The sequence below is a fragment of the Peromyscus californicus genome, unplaced genomic scaffold (assembly GCF_007827085.1).
Source record: "Peromyscus californicus insignis strain IS unplaced genomic scaffold, ASM782708v3 Scaffold_15__1_contigs__length_86483966, whole genome shotgun sequence".
NCBI classification, from domain to species: Eukaryota; Metazoa; Chordata; class Mammalia; order Rodentia; family Cricetidae; genus Peromyscus; species Peromyscus californicus.
Window position 1 is genome coordinate 65534350 of NW_026294447.1, and position 17513 is coordinate 65551862.

The following is a 17513-nucleotide window of genomic DNA, read 5'->3' on the forward strand; positions in this document are numbered from 1 at the left end:
AGCAGCATGCACACAGTAAGCCCACCATCTAAACCTTCTCTCAGGACAGAAAGCCCCCTGGCTCAAAGAAATGTGAGCACATTTTTTAGGGATAAAATTCCATGTGCAGCACAGGCTACCAGCATTGGATCACAGGCTGAAGGTGTCATCTCTCCTCCTCTGCAAGGTTGTCAGCCTAGCCTTCAACAGGATCAAGTTTTTGACCAAAGAACTAGAGACATTGTTACAGAATGTTGCAACATAAAGCTTGTCTTCAAGAAAGCCCGGCTGGCTGCCGGGGTGGTGCTGACCCAAACACCTGCAAGGCATGGTTTAAAGAATGCCCTTGTTAGGCACCAGTGACCTTTCATGTCAAAGGCCAGGGTGAAGGAGTCTCATGGTCAACAACCAAGGAAGGAGCATGGCTGCAATCCTTCCCTGCAGCTGTTGTGGCTACACACCGTGAGCCAGTGGCAAAGACAGCAGGAGTCACCGTCAGCCTAGATAGCCAGAAGTCTCAGGCGTAGGCCCACAGGAACTAAATCCTCGTGGCTGCACTGCGGGAAATTCTGCTTGGACCTCTCCAGCGTAGGCATCATAACTGTTTGCAGCATCTGTCTGAAGCTCCATGACTTCATGGCCTTCCCCATCCCTGTTCAGATTCCTGTCCTGATCCAAGCCCCAGGCGATGGCCTCACAGTCCATCCTGACCACTGTGACTTCATCTTAACTTGAACTACAGGCTTGAAAGAGACAAAAAAGATGATATATGGAGTTATAGAAACAAATACATAGTTTTAAAAAATAAAGTCTTTAAAGAGACAGTAAAGGTAGTATAAAAAATAAGCCACGTAAAAATGGATATTACACAGAGAATCTGCATTGTGTTGTCTTTGGGACTTTGTCCCTCTTGCCTCTACCTCCCAAATGCTAGAATTACAGGCATGTGTCACCATACCTGTTCTGTTTCCAAGGATACCATCTACCCTCTGAGACTTTCTGAACAGCCCACTGGCTCCAACCTCACACACTCCTGCCTACTTCTGTTCCATGCTGTGCACACACTTGTTAAACTATGCTGTTTGGGGCAATGACGGAAAGATTGAAGTCTGTATGTCTGCAGGACAGGCACAAGTTTTGTCAAACATTTCCATTCTGCAGCTGGTCAGGTCTGGAAATGAAGAACCCACAGCAGAGAGAGTGGACTGCTGCCTGAGAACTAAGGAGCCTCATGCTAACCCTTTCCCACTAGCTTCCTTGGCAGGAGACAGAGTAAGGGTTCAGCAATGGATTTTTCTCAAAGAGTAAACCACACTTGGGTGAGATTAGACAGACTTTAGATTTGTAACAACAGCCCTCTGTAGTATCAGTGTTTGGGAGGCCAAGGCCTGAGAATGGCAATCAAGGCTAGCCTGGGCTACAAAGTGAGACCGTTTCTCAAAAATGAGAACATAGTATTTGTTTATTTATTTTTGGTTTTCCACGACAGGTTTTCTTTGTGTAACCTTGGCTGTCCTGGAACTCACTTTGTAGACCAGGCTGGCCTCAAACTCAGAGATCCACCTGCCTCTGCCTCCTGAGTGCTGGGACTAAAGGCATACACCACTACTCCCCAGCAAGAAAATAAAAATATTTTAAAGGGAAAACATCCAGCATTTGAAGGGGGGCCATTTTGTCACGAGCAGGGAATAATCAGGCTTTTCCCTCTCCTCCATGTTGCTCACACCATGTCTGGAATTCTGTGTCAGAGCATACCAGGGAATTTATGGGAGCAGCCAGCATGGCACAGCATTCTAAAGCCACAGAAGGAAAGGGGAACCACCCAGGAGAAGGATGGGAAAGGGGTCCTCAGCAGCCAGTGCCATACGTGGGCTCTGTTCACTTGTCACACCATCACTGCTGGTGCCCGGAAAGCTTGGCCTGGAGGACTATGGCAGGCGACCTGCCTGCCTGTCTAATGTGGGGCTCTGCTCCTTCGCTTGGAAGGGCTCTTCACACACCAGTGGATTTTTAAAGCGGAAGTGTTCATTTGGATTTGTGAAGTTTTACTGTTTTATTTAGGCCTTCTGAAATAATTGTTAAGACAGCATAATTCCTTGTGCCTCTGTCTGTGATACTCACAGGTCCCCCACTGGTAAGTGCCGACAGCTCTTTGGAGAGGGTAAATGTCTGAAAAGGAGGAAAAGACAGGGTCAGCTGTCCTGTGTGCTTGGATCTCTGTGCCTGGGACATAAAGGTCCCAGGATCTTCTCTAGAAAAGATACTTCAGTGTGAAAAGTGCCTTCTGCTTACCATACTGGGCCATGTGGAGTGGAAGGCAGGTTCACATGTTAGGGGGACAGAAACAGAGGAAAGTAACACTCAATGTTCTTTCTCATGTGTGAGACCCTGGACAGGCACCTGGTCTCGTTTGAACACTGACTACCCTATGGAGATGTAGCACAAGCCTCATGGAACATTGCCTGGGACACCAAGGGTGGTTATAGTCACATTTAGGAAGAGGGCCATAGGTGCCACATGCATGGGGAGAGGAGAATCTGTGTTTAATGGGGACAGTGATTCAGCGTGGGAGGATGGGAATGTTATGGAGATGGGTGGTAGGGATGGCTTCCTGACAGCATGAATATGTGTCCTGCCTCTGAGCTGAGCATTGAGAAACCGTAAATTGTACGTCACACATGTCTTACTATAGTTTGAATGTGGACCATGTTTCATGAGTCTGATTCTATGAAGTAGAAACAGAGGCTCTGAGGCCATGCAGGACCTGCAAGGGCCACAAGCTGGCTAGGACAGGACACATTCTAAATCCAGATCCAGGTGACTCCCAAGTGTTTGTTGTTATTGTTGTTTTGTTTTGTTTTTGTTTTTGTTTTTTGAGACAGGGTTTCTCTGTGTAGCTTTGCGCCTTTCCTGGAACTCTCTTTGGAGACCAGGCTGGCCTAGAACTCACAGAGATCCACCTGCCTCTGCCTCCCGAGTGCTGGGATTAAAGGCGTGCGCTATCACCGCCCAGTCCCAAATGTGTTTTTACCATGTTTTTTGTAAGCATGGAGGCCCCAGGGGTGGGATGGGTGTTCTTGGAAGGGCAGAGACCCTGTTGTGCTGACTTCTGGCATCAAAGAGACAGTGATTAGTCCGGTGGCATAGGCATGGAGAGGCACATTCTTCATGTGTCTAAGAAGAGTTAAAGGATGTAGAGGATGTGGGTCTCCACAAAAATGGAGCAATCCTCCCAGGCAGAGGGTCCCCAACACCTGCTGGATGCCCACAAAGGTACAGGACAGTATACATGGACAGAAATACGCATTAATGCTCGCATGAGGAAGGCTGTAGGTGATGGGGCAAGGATCCACGCAAGCATCCAGCCAGTTCTCATCACTGGCCACTGGCTTTTGGTGTTCCTTGTCATTGTCCTCAGCCTACCCTGAGTGCCTGCCTCTGAAGGCTACAGTTACAGGATAAACCTAAGCAAAGAACCATGGAGGATGAATAGAGTGAGAGGGTGTCCTCCCATGTGCTCAGGGTCTCATCAGGGTGAGCTGGAAACGTAGGGATTGCAGTGGTGTGACAGAATGCTGACCGCCATAGTGTGTAAGACACCCACAGCCCAGGCTGGTGTGTGCTGCCTGGCCATCAGCTGAAGTACCACCTTCACATTGTGCCGGGCTTCTCCAGCCAGTCTACACATTGTCCCCAATGCCACCAAGAGTCAAACCTTTAGTTTTCCAGACACAATCCCAGCATGCCTCACTGATGGTCCCTTGCCAACTAATTAAAAACATTTCAAACTCTGATGTTAAGGCCGATGGTGTCTCAGCGGCTGATTGCCGTTCAGACTCATCCCAGTGGAGCGACGCCTCCAGGATAAACCTGTGTGCGTGAGCTTTGTCCTCATCCAGCCTGGTCTGGAGCTGAGCTTTGGATACAGTTACTTACAGGGCATGATTCCAGGAAGGCTCACATCCCCCAGGGCCCTTTAGCTCCAGACACTCATGGCAAAGCAGCCATGGTTACCCATCCCTGTCTACTCTTGGCTGTTGGTGAGGAGAGGGACCCTCTGATTCCACCAGCGTGGGGGAAGTGAGCAGAGGAACTACACAGGGCAGAAAGGCTCACCGAAAAGTTCGTTTTCTGAGGAACACAGACAGAAATGAGGACAGTTAAGTGGGAAAACATAATCTTTCCAGGACGTCGAATTTCAAGTGTTTCATCTCCTGGATTTTGGATGCACACATTTACAACCTTTTAAAGGTGAAAAAAGCTAAACAACAACAAAACTCTCTACAGACTTCCTAATCTAAATCTGGGCTTTGTCTAGATGTGTCCATGATCATGGTTGGTGGCCTTGCAGTGAGAAATGGCACATTCATTCCCTGTGCCATGCAAACATTTAAATTAGGCTGAGTTTGTTTTTAGCATGTATTTATGGATCACAGCTTGTCTTTTTTTTTTCTGATGTGAATATATATATATATATCCATGCCCTGGCAAGATCAATTTAAGGGAGAAAAGATTGATTTGGCTAACTTCCAGACTATAGTCACCAGAGCAGGAAGTCACAGTGAGGAAAACTTAAGAGGACTGGTCACATTACACCTACAGTCAAGAGTGACGAGCATGAACACACAAACGTGTGCTAGTGCTCAGCTCCCAAACCGTGAAGTGGCACCTCCACATTCAGGGTGGGTCTTCCCACTTGGAGTAACTCAATTAAGAAAATGCCTCACAGATGTGCTCACAGGCCGATCTGATCCAGACAGCACCTCGTTGAGAGCCTTCCCCTTTCCAGCTGATTCTACAGTGTGTCAAGGTGGCAATCTAAACTAACCAACACACGGCTGAAAATGCCCTGGCTGGCCCATGTGTAGTACCCGTTCCTTTTCACTCTCCTTTGCCTCCTGCTCCCTCCTTCTCTTCCTCTTCTCCTTCCCCTCCTCCCCCTCTTCCTCCCTGACCTCTTTTTTCCCTTTCTCTCCCTCTCCTCCTTGCATTTCAAACCTGGCCAGGTCCCAGTTTCAGGAAAACAGAAAGAGAGAGAGAGAGAGAGAGAGAGAGAGAGAGAGAGAGAGAGAGAGAGAGAAAAGGGGAGGAAGATAAAGGAGAGGGTGGCACCCATCAGAGGCCCTTCTCTCTAAGGAGACCCCACATGTATTCACTTGGAGCTGGGCTGCAGGCTGGAGACACAGGATTCCAAGCGGCCCCCAGGGAAGCTTCACGCATGTGTAAACAGCTGGCAATAAATCCACCTAAAATGGTTGCACATGTCTGAATTGAAGGAACTTGAGTTTATGAGAACTGCTGTGGTACAAGGACCCCCCCACTTCCCAGTGAAATGTGGTCACCCCAAGCCACAGGAAATCTGCTTGACAAGCAAGCAGGCTGTCACGTCTGTCCAAGAGAACTCTTAGGTGGTTCCAGTAAAGTACAAGATTCCTTGTTTTCGTGCTTTCTCTTTTCCTTGGACAAAACATTACCAGGAGAAGCAAGTACAGGCAGAGGACTCACTCCCCTTGAGCTGTCAGACTGTACCCCTGTGGCTGGTGTCACAGGGTCTGCTCATTAGCCATAGAAAAATCCCTTCTGTTTGCAACTTTGGATCAATGTTTCTACTGTTTCCCCAGATCAGATCACTTTCAGGTATCAGCTCTAAGTGGGCAGATACCACACTAATGTATATTTGTTGACTAAGAAGATGTCAGAGGGATTACAAGATGGTTCACTGGACGAGGGTGCTTGCTGCCAAGCCTGGCAACCTGAGTTCAATCTCAGGGAACCCACATGGTAGAAGATGAGAACTGATTTCCACAACCTGTCCTCTGACATCCGCACAAGTGGCTATGGCATTTGCATGCATTTACACATACATACACACACAACACACACACACACACACACACACACACACACACACACACACACACGTCACATAAATTAATTTAATAAAAAAGTTTAAGATTATATTAGGTCCGGATATGGTGGCACATACCTATAATTCCAGCACTCAAGAGACTGAGGCAGGAAGCTTATGACTTTTAGGCTAGCCTGAGCCTGAGAGAACACATGTGGGGTCTGAGTCCTCCATGAGTGGGATGTCACAGGCAAACTGTTTCCCTCTTTGATCTACTTAGTACTCAGCCTCAGGAGTCATCAGTGTTCTTAGGCTTCTCATCATTCACTCAGCATCTCCTTACTGGGCTCAGCCTGTGAGCAGTGATTCATGGCAGACATGAGTTGCACAGTCATGACTGGGAAGTGCTTGATTTTTTTTCCGGAAAAAAAGCTGTCTTCCAGTGCAAACAGCTCCAGCATACATGCAAATATACCTATCTTTAAAAAAATCAAAAACTAGTTTTCTGTGCACCCAAGCAGGCCCTGGGAGGACTCCCAAAGCCCTTGATAGTGATGCCTTTATCTCTTTTCACATCAACACACTGGGTCCTTTCTGTTTCTTAAAGTAGAGTGCTTACTGGAGGCAAATCTCTGCTGTCAGTATTCGACTTTTTTAAAATAAGATTTACTTATTTTTATTTTATATGCATGACTGTTTGCCTGCATGTATATGTGTGTGCTATGTGCGTGTCAAGTGCCCGCAGAGGCCAGCAGATCCCCTGAAACAGAGTTGCAGATGGTTGTGTGGGTGTTTGGTACTGAATCTGGGTCCTCTGCAGGAGCAGCAAGTGCTCTTAACCACTGAGCCATTTCTCCACTCCCACAGTGGTCCTGTTTAAAAACTGCATTGTTTTTAATTAAGCATGGACTGTACTAAAGTTGAAGCGACAATAAGACTAGGACCTCATCTGGAGGAGATGACAACCTGGAGAAAGGTGTGAGGATGGGTAACTCCATGGCAGGATGAAAGTGTCCATCACAAGCAATCTGGGTAGAAGGAGTCGTTTTCTGCACAAGGGACCAGGGATACTGTCTAGAGAAAAGGTTTAATTCCTTTACTTGGATCTCATGGGGCTTTGGCAGAGTGGTTTTTTGTTTTGTTGTGTCTCTTAGGTTGTACGTGTTTAAGGCACACACAGTGTTTTCGTTGACTACTGAAATGAGATGAATAAACACGTCCATCTATTCAGTTCCCATTTTGAGTTAGGAATGCCTCAGGACCCCTCTCATCAGGGCCCAGAGCACAGTATAGAATTATGGGCTTTCAGCACCCCATCTACAGAACTTACTCATTATAGCTGAAGGTTCACACCCAGTGACCAACATCCCTTCACAGGCGTACATACACTGGACTCCAGAACAGTGCTGTAGATACTCTTGAGTTTGATTCTTGAGCATCACATGTGAGTGGGGTTGTGGGAGCTTGTGCTTCTCTGCCAGGCCTGTTTCACTTAGCAAGATATCCTCCCCCATGATGCCGTGTTTTGGGGGCTGATAGTGTCCCATGGTGCTGGGTCTACATGTTTTCTTTAGCCACTCACTATGAGTAGCTGCCATTCCATGTCTTGGCCATTGTGAAATGAATATAGATTTTCCAACCTGTTTATCTCATCTCCTTTGGATCTGTGCCCAGAGTCAGAAGGGCTTGATTTTAGGGTGTACCATTTTTATATTTTGAGGAATTCATGCCCTGATTTTCGTAAGAGCTCTGCCACTTCATGCCCCACTCCCAACACACACAGCTGTACAGCCCCTCTTCTGTGTCTCATCAATGCTCACAGTCTCATTTGTTCAATGACGGCCATCAAATGGAGTTAGGCAACATCTTCTGGTAGTGTGTGTGCCTCGTGTGTGTGTGTGTGTGTGTGTGTGTGTGTGTGTGTGTGTGTGTGTGTACCTGTGTGTAGGGGAGTGCATGTGCACACATAGCAACTTGAGGTCAACACCAAGAGCTTTCCTCTGTTTATTTATCCCCATCTTATTTTTTGAGACAGGGTTGTTCCTTGAATCTGGAGCTTGCCAGTTCAGCTAAGTCAGCTAGTCAATGAGTTCCAGGGATGCACCCGCCCCTGCCCTCCCGATAATGGGTTTATAGACATGTACCACCATGCCCAGCTCGTATGTGAGTACTGGAAATAAACTCAGATCGGCACTTTACTGAGCTATCTAACCAGCTCTCCTTGTGGTTCTGATGCACATCATCCTGACAATCTGCGGTGTTAAGCACCTTTCCTTACCTGATGGCTTTTGCACATCTTCTTAGAGAAGAAGTCTGTTCAGACCCTTTGCCCATTTCCAGTTGGGTTGGTTTTCATTTGCTAGTTAAATGTGTAATAATTTAAAATGACTTCGAGGAGACACAGTATTTATTTTTTATCTGCTTTAGTTGACTAAATGAAATCTGAACAGGACTGACATTTGTGGATCATTTTGATGGCGGGGAGGGGGGTGACACACCCATGGATGCACTCACTTGCTTGTACTCCTATGACAAAGTGGCACAAACTGGTTGGATTAAAACGCCTAAAACACTCCCCCACAGTTCTAGAGGCCAGAACTGGTTTAGATACCTGGAATATTGGGTATCAAAACGTGGGCAGGGCTGTGGTCTCCGAGGATGGGGAGAATCCTGCGTATAACTGCATGTGGCTCCTGGCATCCTTTGACGTGTAGCTATGTTCATCCAGTCCCACTCACCTTCCCGTGGCTGTCTGTGTCACCATACCCGCTGCTCCCTTTCTATAGGGATGCTATCCTGGGGAATTAGAGAGTGCTCTCCTCAAAGGGTTTCAGGTACAAGGGGATCAAGACTCTAATGTGACTTTTGGGAAAGACACAGTTCAATCAATGATGTTTTAATAGAGTTTTAAATCAAAATGGGTTTTCATGTCAGTAAACTTATTCAGCTGGCTAAGTAACAGCCAAAGAATGCATTTAATGTTGACTAGATAAATGGTCTAAATTACTTCCTTTGACTCTTTCTGTTTGTTACTGAGCAAGCATAAAGAAGATCCCTCTGCAAAGTAGCCAGACTGAGTGTCATTGGGAGTTTCTGATCCGTGTCACCTCTGGGTGGAACAGGACCGTGGCCTTACAAGACTGGCATCAGGTTTAATGGGTTTTACTCCTACCCAGTTCCACTGGATGACATTTGTCTGTGGCATAGAAAGAAGTCATAAAGGGAGACTCCGTGCCCCTGATACCCAGACACGCAGGACAGTAGAGCTCAAATCATCCTGTGCCTTCAAGGCAGGTTACAAGGGGAGACACTCTGCATCTGGGACAAGTGCACAGAGATGGGACACCTCAAACTCTCTCCCTGGACCCTGGACCACAGCCCACAGCCTAAAGTCTATACCTGGGATCCAGTACCAAAGGTTCCCTTCTAATCCATCCGAGCAGATTTGCTTGGATCTACAGGTGGAGGTCCTGCTCACTGCCTGGGATTTGTAATACACTGTGACTCTGCAAGCAGAGGGATTCATCAGTGGGAGTGCAAACATCTGACTTAACCAAAACACCTTCCCTACCTGTGTTGGGAATTCCCTGCCACGTTTAAAGTCTCCACCCAAACGCCTCACATTAGTGTGTTCGATAGATGAGAAGAAGGCCATAAATATTATATTCTCTGGTGCTCAAACAAAAGTGCCAGAAACATGAGAAATTATATTGATTTATGGTTTAGAGAAACCTGCCAAGATGAAGAAATATGGAGAAATTGAAATTGACTTGGTTGAAATCTTACAGCACTCCCACCCAAAATCTGAATTAAAATCGTTTACCATATTCTAGGATTACACCTGGCAGACAATGTTGATGAAGACCAAGACTTGAGGCAGGCTGTGAGGGTCCAGGTTTCCTGCCTAGGAAGGGACACAAGGAAATGTCATCAGACCCACAAGCAGCTTGTGAAATCAGTGCCCAGTCAGGCTACAATCTATCTGATTTAGTAAATTCCCTCTTTGCCTTTATACACACTGACCTAAAAAGAAATATTATCCCTCAGGGTGCCTTTGAGATTGTTTGTTTAAATTAAGTTTCATTTGGATTTAATCTTAACCAAATCTTCAGAGAGCCAGGCAGGCGCCCTGGAAGGAAGCGCTGTGTGTGTGAACCAATCAGAGCGCCCGTGGAACCTGGAGGACCCCTCTGCAAATGAAGGGCTTGGTAACATTGCACACCGGCAGCACAGGCAGAGTGCTAGAAGATGGTTTATGGTCCAGATCATTGTATTTTTATTACACTCATAAAATCTGTGTTTCTCCTCATTTTCGTAATGGCTTCAATGAGCGCCTCCACTTTCCAAAGGCACAGTAAATCGTTCTGTGATGGGAGCCCTGATTTTGGCGGAGCAGGTTGGAAAGCTTACAGTATGAAACACGCTTAGAATTTTCATCTTACCGGACTGGCACCAAGGCAAAAAGCGGTGTGTGGGCTCAAGTGTGATTCATACTTATTTGCGGGCTTTTTCGTAAATACTTCAGGAGGTTTCCATTAAATTCCAATATAAATGATACACAGTGAGATGCCTTCAGAGTATTGACTGTTTCAGTCCCACAGGAATATAAATCAATGTGGAAGGAGAAAACACTGCACACACGTCTGACTTCTAAGACGGAATTTAATGGAGTAATTTAATAACATGAATGGCGATGAGAAAGCATTTTCTGTGTGAGATTCGTGTGTTCCTTAAATAACAAGACCTTAATCGGATTTTTACATCTGCATTTAAAAGAAGCGAAAGCTCTCTTGGATACCAATTTTACACCTAAACACGGTTGCTTGTACATATTTCTGTGACGTTAGCTCAGAGCACAGCAGGGAAATCAGAGCCCTCTTCACTGGGAGCATACTGTCCTGTGCTGACTAAGGTCTGTACCAGCCATGCCTGGGTAACAACCTCGTAAATCACCCGCAACATTCAACACAAAGGTTTGCATCTCAAAGTGATGGCTTCTGTTTGCAAAGTGGTGACTGAGGGGGCTTCCTCGAATGACAAGCATTTGTGTGTTTGTTGTGGCTTAGATCAATTTTATGTGGCTCCTGTAAATTATTAACTAAGGCTTGGATCCTTGTCATCTGAATGGTGTCACAGTGTTTGGGAGCAGGATCTGTCACACTCTTCCTAAGAACCCACTTCTGATAGGAGGGCGGCTCCCCAGGAGTCATGTGACAACCACCATTAGTCTACTCACAAAACGTTGTCCAGTCTGAGCCAGTTTTGTGTTGTGTTCTAGAAAGTCTCTCTTGTAGACCAAAAGTTGCTGGGCATGGTGACACAGGCCTTTAATCCCAGCACTCAGGAGGCATAGGCAGATGGATCTCTGTGAGTTCAAGGCCAGCCAGGGCCACATAGTGAGACTGTTGTTTGAGGGTGAAACCCATTGAGTGGTTTGGGTTTTTTTTTTTAATATCTCATGGAACCTGTAGAAGACGGGGCTAGTGTGTGCAGAGGTGTGAAGCAGCTGCCGGGTGCAGGATCCTAGGAGAGAGACACGAGTTCCCCCTGAGTGGGACAATTGTCCCTAAGGGTAGTAACGGCAAGTTCTGTGTCATCTGCAGATGGTGTGGGAGAGCGGTTGCGCAGTCATTGTCATGCTGACACCCCTCTCGGAGAATGGCGTCCGGCAGTGCCACCACTACTGGCCTGACGAAGGCTCCAACCTCTACCACGTCTACGAGGTACCAGGACGGGGCGCCTGCTCGGGGGCCTGGGCAAGAGCACGGATTTCTAGTCCTCATCAACAACCCCACCAGTTGCTCTGTGGGGCTAGGACATCCCCAGGGAAGGCTTTAGCACATTTGACTTCAGAGGGGGTCAGGCATTGTACAGCTGATAAAGACCCAACGCCCAACACGGCTACGCAGTTAGGGATAAACTCAGGAGTGAATGTGGGCATTCCTTACCACAGCTGTGTAATTCTAAAGGCTGGTGGGGAGAAAAAAATGCCTATCATGCAAAGGTGGCCCAGGTCCAAATAATAAGCATCCCAAGCAAGGTCCATTCTCACAGAGAACACTGCCCATGTCTGAGTGGCTGGCAGTTTTTCTTGCCTGAGCCATGGGGTCTATAGTATTTGACCTTTTTGTAAGGGGCGGATTTCTCTCCCTGGGTTCCCTACACATACTACAGCGAAGGCAATAACTTGACAGAAGCCGTAACAACATATGGCTAGCAGGCAATAGGTTTTTAACTTGGGGAGAGATAGGGCCCTCCCCTCAGTGTCCGCTGAGTCTTGTGCTCCCTGATCTATACCAGTTAAAACTGAGAATGGAGGGGAGGAGAGCTTGGGGCAAAGCAGATGTCACCTGTCTGTCTCCTCAGCCTGTTCCCCTACGTCCCCAAACACACCACTGTGTTTGTGTGAGTCTTGGGCTCACATGCTCTGCCATCTTGTCCCCACCAGGTCAATCTGGTTTCTGAGCACATCTGGTGCCAGGACTTCCTGGTGAGGAGCTTTTACCTGAAGAACCTGCAGACCAATGAGACACGCACGGTGACCCAATTCCACTTCCTGAGTTGGTATGACCAGGGAGTTCCTTCCTCCACGAGGTCACTCCTGGACTTCCGCAGGTAAAACGAAGAGCGTGCTGGCAAACAAATGCGACGGGAGTTTGCCCGGACAGGCCAAGGGCATGTGGGTGGGGCCAGGTCTCAGGGTTTTTACCATGCTAGCTGCAGCGCAACGATGGGTCAGGAAGAGAAAGGGAGAGGGCAGAGGGTGTAGCCAGTGCCTGAGGTCAGTATGAGTCGTTTTCCATCACTAGTGCTGTTGGATGTGAGGGGGCAGGCATCGTAGAACTCTGGAAGTGTGGTCATAATTTGACAAGATTCTGCAACCCACCCGAGATTTATATTCCGTGAAGCTTTGGTAATAAAGTCAGATTTCTAATTTGGCTGCTCATCTGCCAGCCAGGCTCAGGAAATCTCATCAGGCAAAGGCCAGATTATAGAATGGGCAATCTTGACTAAAAAGCCTAAAAATATAGTCAGCCCATGAATGTGTTTATATGTTGAACACAGTTTTGAAACTGACAGTCTTTTTAATGCACCTTATTTTGTCATTTGTTGCTCTAGTCAGTCAGCCAAAGGGGGAAAAAAAACTGTCTCATTTCAAAATGTCCTTATTGAGCTGTTGAGATGAATGCTAGACTTTCTTACAGGAAGATACTGACGTTGTGAAACAAAGCCAAATGTGAGGTAGGCGTGCTGTTTGCTCATCACACTGGTGGTAGGGTAGTGCCACCCAAAGTGGTGAGTGCACAGCTGTCTATCCGTGTCAGTGCCAAGTTCTGTACTCCACATGTAGCTAACCGTAAGCCCACCCACCCAACAAGTTCTCAGACAGGGAACTAGAGAGCTAGGGCCCAGTGTTTGACAGAATGTGGTGCCATCAGATGATAAGACAGACAGTTCTAACTGCAGGGATGTTGGAAAGGAGAGCATTGAGAAGAAAATGGTGCTAACACTGACCTGTACACTTGAATGTGTATGTTACAAATGCTTAAGCTTTTTATGATACCACTTTTAAAAAAATTGGGGGAAACAGGGTTTCCCTACGTAGCCCCTGTCTGTTCTGGAACTATGTAAGCGAGGCTGGACTCGAACTCAGAGAGATCTGCCTGCCTCTGCCTTCCACGTGCTGGGAATAAAACTTCTTTACCTGAATCATTCTTTGGAAAGAAATTACATGACAGAGTTTAAGGAAAGACAGGGATTTGGTATCAAGGCCAGTGGCTCCAACCCAGCTGTTACCTCCCCTATAGGTGCATTCAGAAATCCAAGAACATCCTAAATCAGCCACTGTCCACCACTCCTTCCCTCCCACCCTAATTTCCTGGCCACTAGACCCCTCCCAGTACACATAGAATCTTAAGACACACATAGAATCTCTTGCTCATGACTGGCAAAGTGGATGCAGCTATGCAGATGGCTGCCCATCTCACTACCCGTCTCCAAGCTCATCCAAGGGGTTTGCACATATATGTGTATGGGCCCATGTCTGTATTCATATATGGAATGGAACATACCCATATCCAGCCCTCGGGGTTCAGGACACATCCTGGAGAAATCAGGATCCCCAGGTCTCTCCATCTCCAGAAACTATCTAAGCAGACATGGTCCAAGGTTTGTTTACATTATAAAGAAAACAAGACTCTCAGCCCAGTGTTGAAGGCTTCCGTTAAGGTAGATAGCATTAACTGAAGTCAGTTTGGGCAGGACCCAGTAGCCCAGCTGAGGACCCTTTCACACCACCCTGGGTAATTGGCACAAATGACCACACTCTCCCGGGCTACCCTGGCTTAGAAATGAGTTGCCAGTGCCAGCAGCTAGAAGGATAGGAGGAAGCCACCTTTGCGGACCCCACCTTGTTGAGGGGAGGGTTTCTAGTGCTGTAACAATAGCCTAGCATTCTCAGCAGGCTTGGGGTGTGTGTCAGGTACCCAGGATGTGTAATTAACTGTTTCTGGAGCCCAGGGGGCACACATTTACACTTTAAAGAGAAACTGCTAAGAGATAATTAGAGTCACATGTGAGGGCTTGGCTCTACAAACCTCTCTCTCTCCTGCCTCCTCTCTCTCTCTCTCTCCTCCTCCCCCCTCCTCCCCCCTCCTCCCCCTCCCTCCTCCCTCCTTCCGCACTTCTTGCTGTGTTCCATGCATCCACTAACGCTGCTCACTGTCAAACCGACAAACCCTTACTTTGCCAGCTACTTAGCGGTGGCCAGTGTCATTTTTGTGATGTTGCAGCTAGTAATATGAGCCCAGTTGCATAGTCACAAAAGTGATCATTGGAAACTGTGACTGCTGCAGGGACACGGGGCCCCTCTCTGAGCCTCTAACGACCCGACTTTGCTTGCTGTCCGTTTGCATGGCGACTCCTTCTCACTCAGTGACCAAGGGTTGGTTTGTATTGCTAACGGTGCCTTCTCTGGGAAATCCTCCTGCCAAAGTCCATATAGTATCCATTTCCGCTCAGTGTTGGAGACCTCGCTTACTGATGACCTGTCTAAGACCTAAATGAGACAACCGTGTATTGCTCATCTTCATGAATAACCAGCACCCGCATCTCAGGTCCTCGGATGAACACATTGGCTCCATGTGTGACTTTTTTCTTTTTTCTTTTTTTTTTTTTTTGCTTTTCTATTTGTGGTATTTCACGCTGTAATAACCCATGATTCTTTGTTAATAAAGTTCTAAGCTATACTGCCACAAGTATTTCCACCATGTCTCCTACCTGGCCCCAGGGTTGCATGTAAATATGGCACAGGGCGGGTCTGGTGTGGGTATGAAAATTACAGTGAAATCTCTCAAAGGCCTCCTGAGGCAACCAATCTGAAGGAAACATACCTTAAGCATCCTGTAGAGGAAGATGGGGCCACGGGAGTGGAGATCTGAGTGGCAGCCACTTAACCTGGGTCACACTCTTACCTAGAGAGATTATGGATGGGTGCTGAGCAGTTAACGGTGCTCTGCCTTACAGATTCCTTGTGATGTTTCTTCATGTGCATCTTCTATGCTTAGCCCCACCAGGAAAGCAGAGCAGAGTAAACCTGATGACTGGCCACCTTGTGGGCATGCAGACACCTTCCCAACCCACAGTAGCCAAGCATGCAGTGTGACTGGGGGGTCATTCCTGTTAGCAGGGAAACTCTGCATAAAGAGAAAAAGCTTTGAGAAGAAAGCCGCCCAGTGGGCCTGGCCCCTGGGTTTGCAGGGCTTGTGCCTGCCAGGCTAGGGTTCCATTGCAGCCACACCTCAGCCCTATGCACAGGTTCTACCAAGCCAGCAGCCTCATGCTCTGGCTTTAATACTCATGTGTGTCAGAGCTGGAACCCAGCAGGGAACAGGGGACTTCAGCAGGAGAGGCTCACTGGGTCTGCTTTCAAATATGGTTCTTCTCCAAGGACCAAGCCTGTGGGGGTCACCCTGGCATGGGGGTGCCGTTGCTCAGGGAGTTTGCTTCTAATCTTTGACCTCCTCCAGGCCCCACAGTGCACCTCACACCCCTGGCCACAAAAGGCTCCCTCAGAAGGGCCAGGAGAGAGCTCACTTGTTTCACCCTCATGGTTCTGAGCGCTCCCCCTCTTAGGAGCCTCTGTGGGTGGTCCCGAGGCTCTAAGATGCTGCAGGTTTTTACAGATTAGAAAGCAGCCACAGAACAAGTGCCGCTGAACAGAGCTTTGAACATGACCTGTCTGTAGGGGGGCGCATCTTATCCGGGCTCTGCATCTGCCCTTCAATTCCCATTTTTGCTGGTCTCATTGTGGGGGAGGGGGGGATTGAGACTTCTATCAGAAGTACCTAAGTCTAGTAACACTGCAGTGGAAGTCAAAAAAGGAAAAAAAAGAAAAGCCTTCTGCTATCGGCTGCCTGACACTAAATTATCTACTCAGTGCACAGGCCTTGGGACGCAGGCTGCTGCCCCTTCCACCTGGCCTCTCTGCTTGGAAGCCCGCAGCCACACCTGACTGATTTCCGCTCTCCGCTCTCCATCACAGTGCTTTGGAGGCAAAGAAACGTGGCATATTCCCATCTCTGGTTCAAGGGGAAACATTTTTTCCTGTATTGTCATTTTTTTCCCCCTTAATTTGAGTCTCATTGGAGGAGGTCACACAGCACGTTTTAGAACACACCCTCATCACACTTTTTTTCCCCTTCCAGCAAACTCAGAACCTGTCTTTACTTTCCTTAATAAGAATATTTTACAGACAACTTTAATGTGCCTTGAAAACTTGTTTAGTTGTTTCACTGAATTAAAAATAAATAAATCTTGGAGCCTGTACTGTGAATTGAAACCAGCCCTCTGGTTGAGATATGGTTTGGTTAACAATACCTCGAATATCTCACTGCTAGTGCTTATATCTGCCAATCTAAACCTGTACAGTGAAGTTATTTCTAAAAAATAATTTGATTTAGAAAAATAGAAAAGACTGTCCTGAGCCCCCTGGAGTGTTCTCCATAATTTACATACCCTCACCTCAACCATCAGAGCATGCTGTTTTTAGATGTAATGATGTTATGTTCAGTGTGATGAACAGACTATGAGAGATTTTGAGCATATGGTACAAAACTCAGAGTTTCCCAACAGGAAGGAGTCCAGTCACCAGAGCCACACCTAGGGACACATCAGGGGGGAGAGAGGGGGCCTGAAGTGGTGAGGCCAGAACCCTGGCTCCTGTACCTGTGGCCCAAGTCTGGAGTTCGCCCTTTCGAGGGGAGAAAAAGCATTCACTATGGATGTGTAAGATGTGTTTTTAAAGCTCGTTTACCAAGTTGCCATTGATAAGGAAAAAGTCATCGAATTAGATATGTAAACTCTCACCTCTATGTCCAAACAGGCTATTACAAAAATTTCTTAGATGTCTGGACTCTGTGCTGGGCTTGTTTGTGGTTCAGATGACAGCATCTCGGCTTGACACTATAACTTTTATCTCTTTTTATTTCAGAAAAGTAAACAAGTGCTACCGAGGCCGCTCTTGTCCAATAATTGTTCATTGCAGGCAAGTATAACTTTAAACATGGACTAAGTTTTGCTGTTTCAAAATGTAACAGATACAATTACAGTGTGGGCTGAGCTTTATGACTGCCTGGTGAATGAATATAGCTGTCTCTCTAAGGGAAGCCACAGGAATAAACTTAAT

The 17513-nt window shown here is 47.2% G+C and overlaps 1 protein-coding gene across 4 annotated transcripts in view; it reads left to right on the forward strand.

Moving 5' to 3' along the window:
* Nucleotides 1-17513, forward strand: part of Ptprn2 (protein tyrosine phosphatase receptor type N2) — a 738491-nt gene that overhangs the window by 695341 nt on the left and 25637 nt on the right. For all 4 annotated transcript variants that reach the window (XM_052739188.1, XM_052739186.1, XM_052739187.1 and 1 more), the window contains 3 exons: nt 11431-11550; nt 12276-12442; nt 17319-17372. In XM_052739188.1, coding sequence (XP_052595148.1) covers nt 11431-11550; nt 12276-12442; nt 17319-17372 — 341 coding nt within the window. The remainder of the gene's footprint in view (nt 1-11430; nt 11551-12275; nt 12443-17318; nt 17373-17513) is intronic.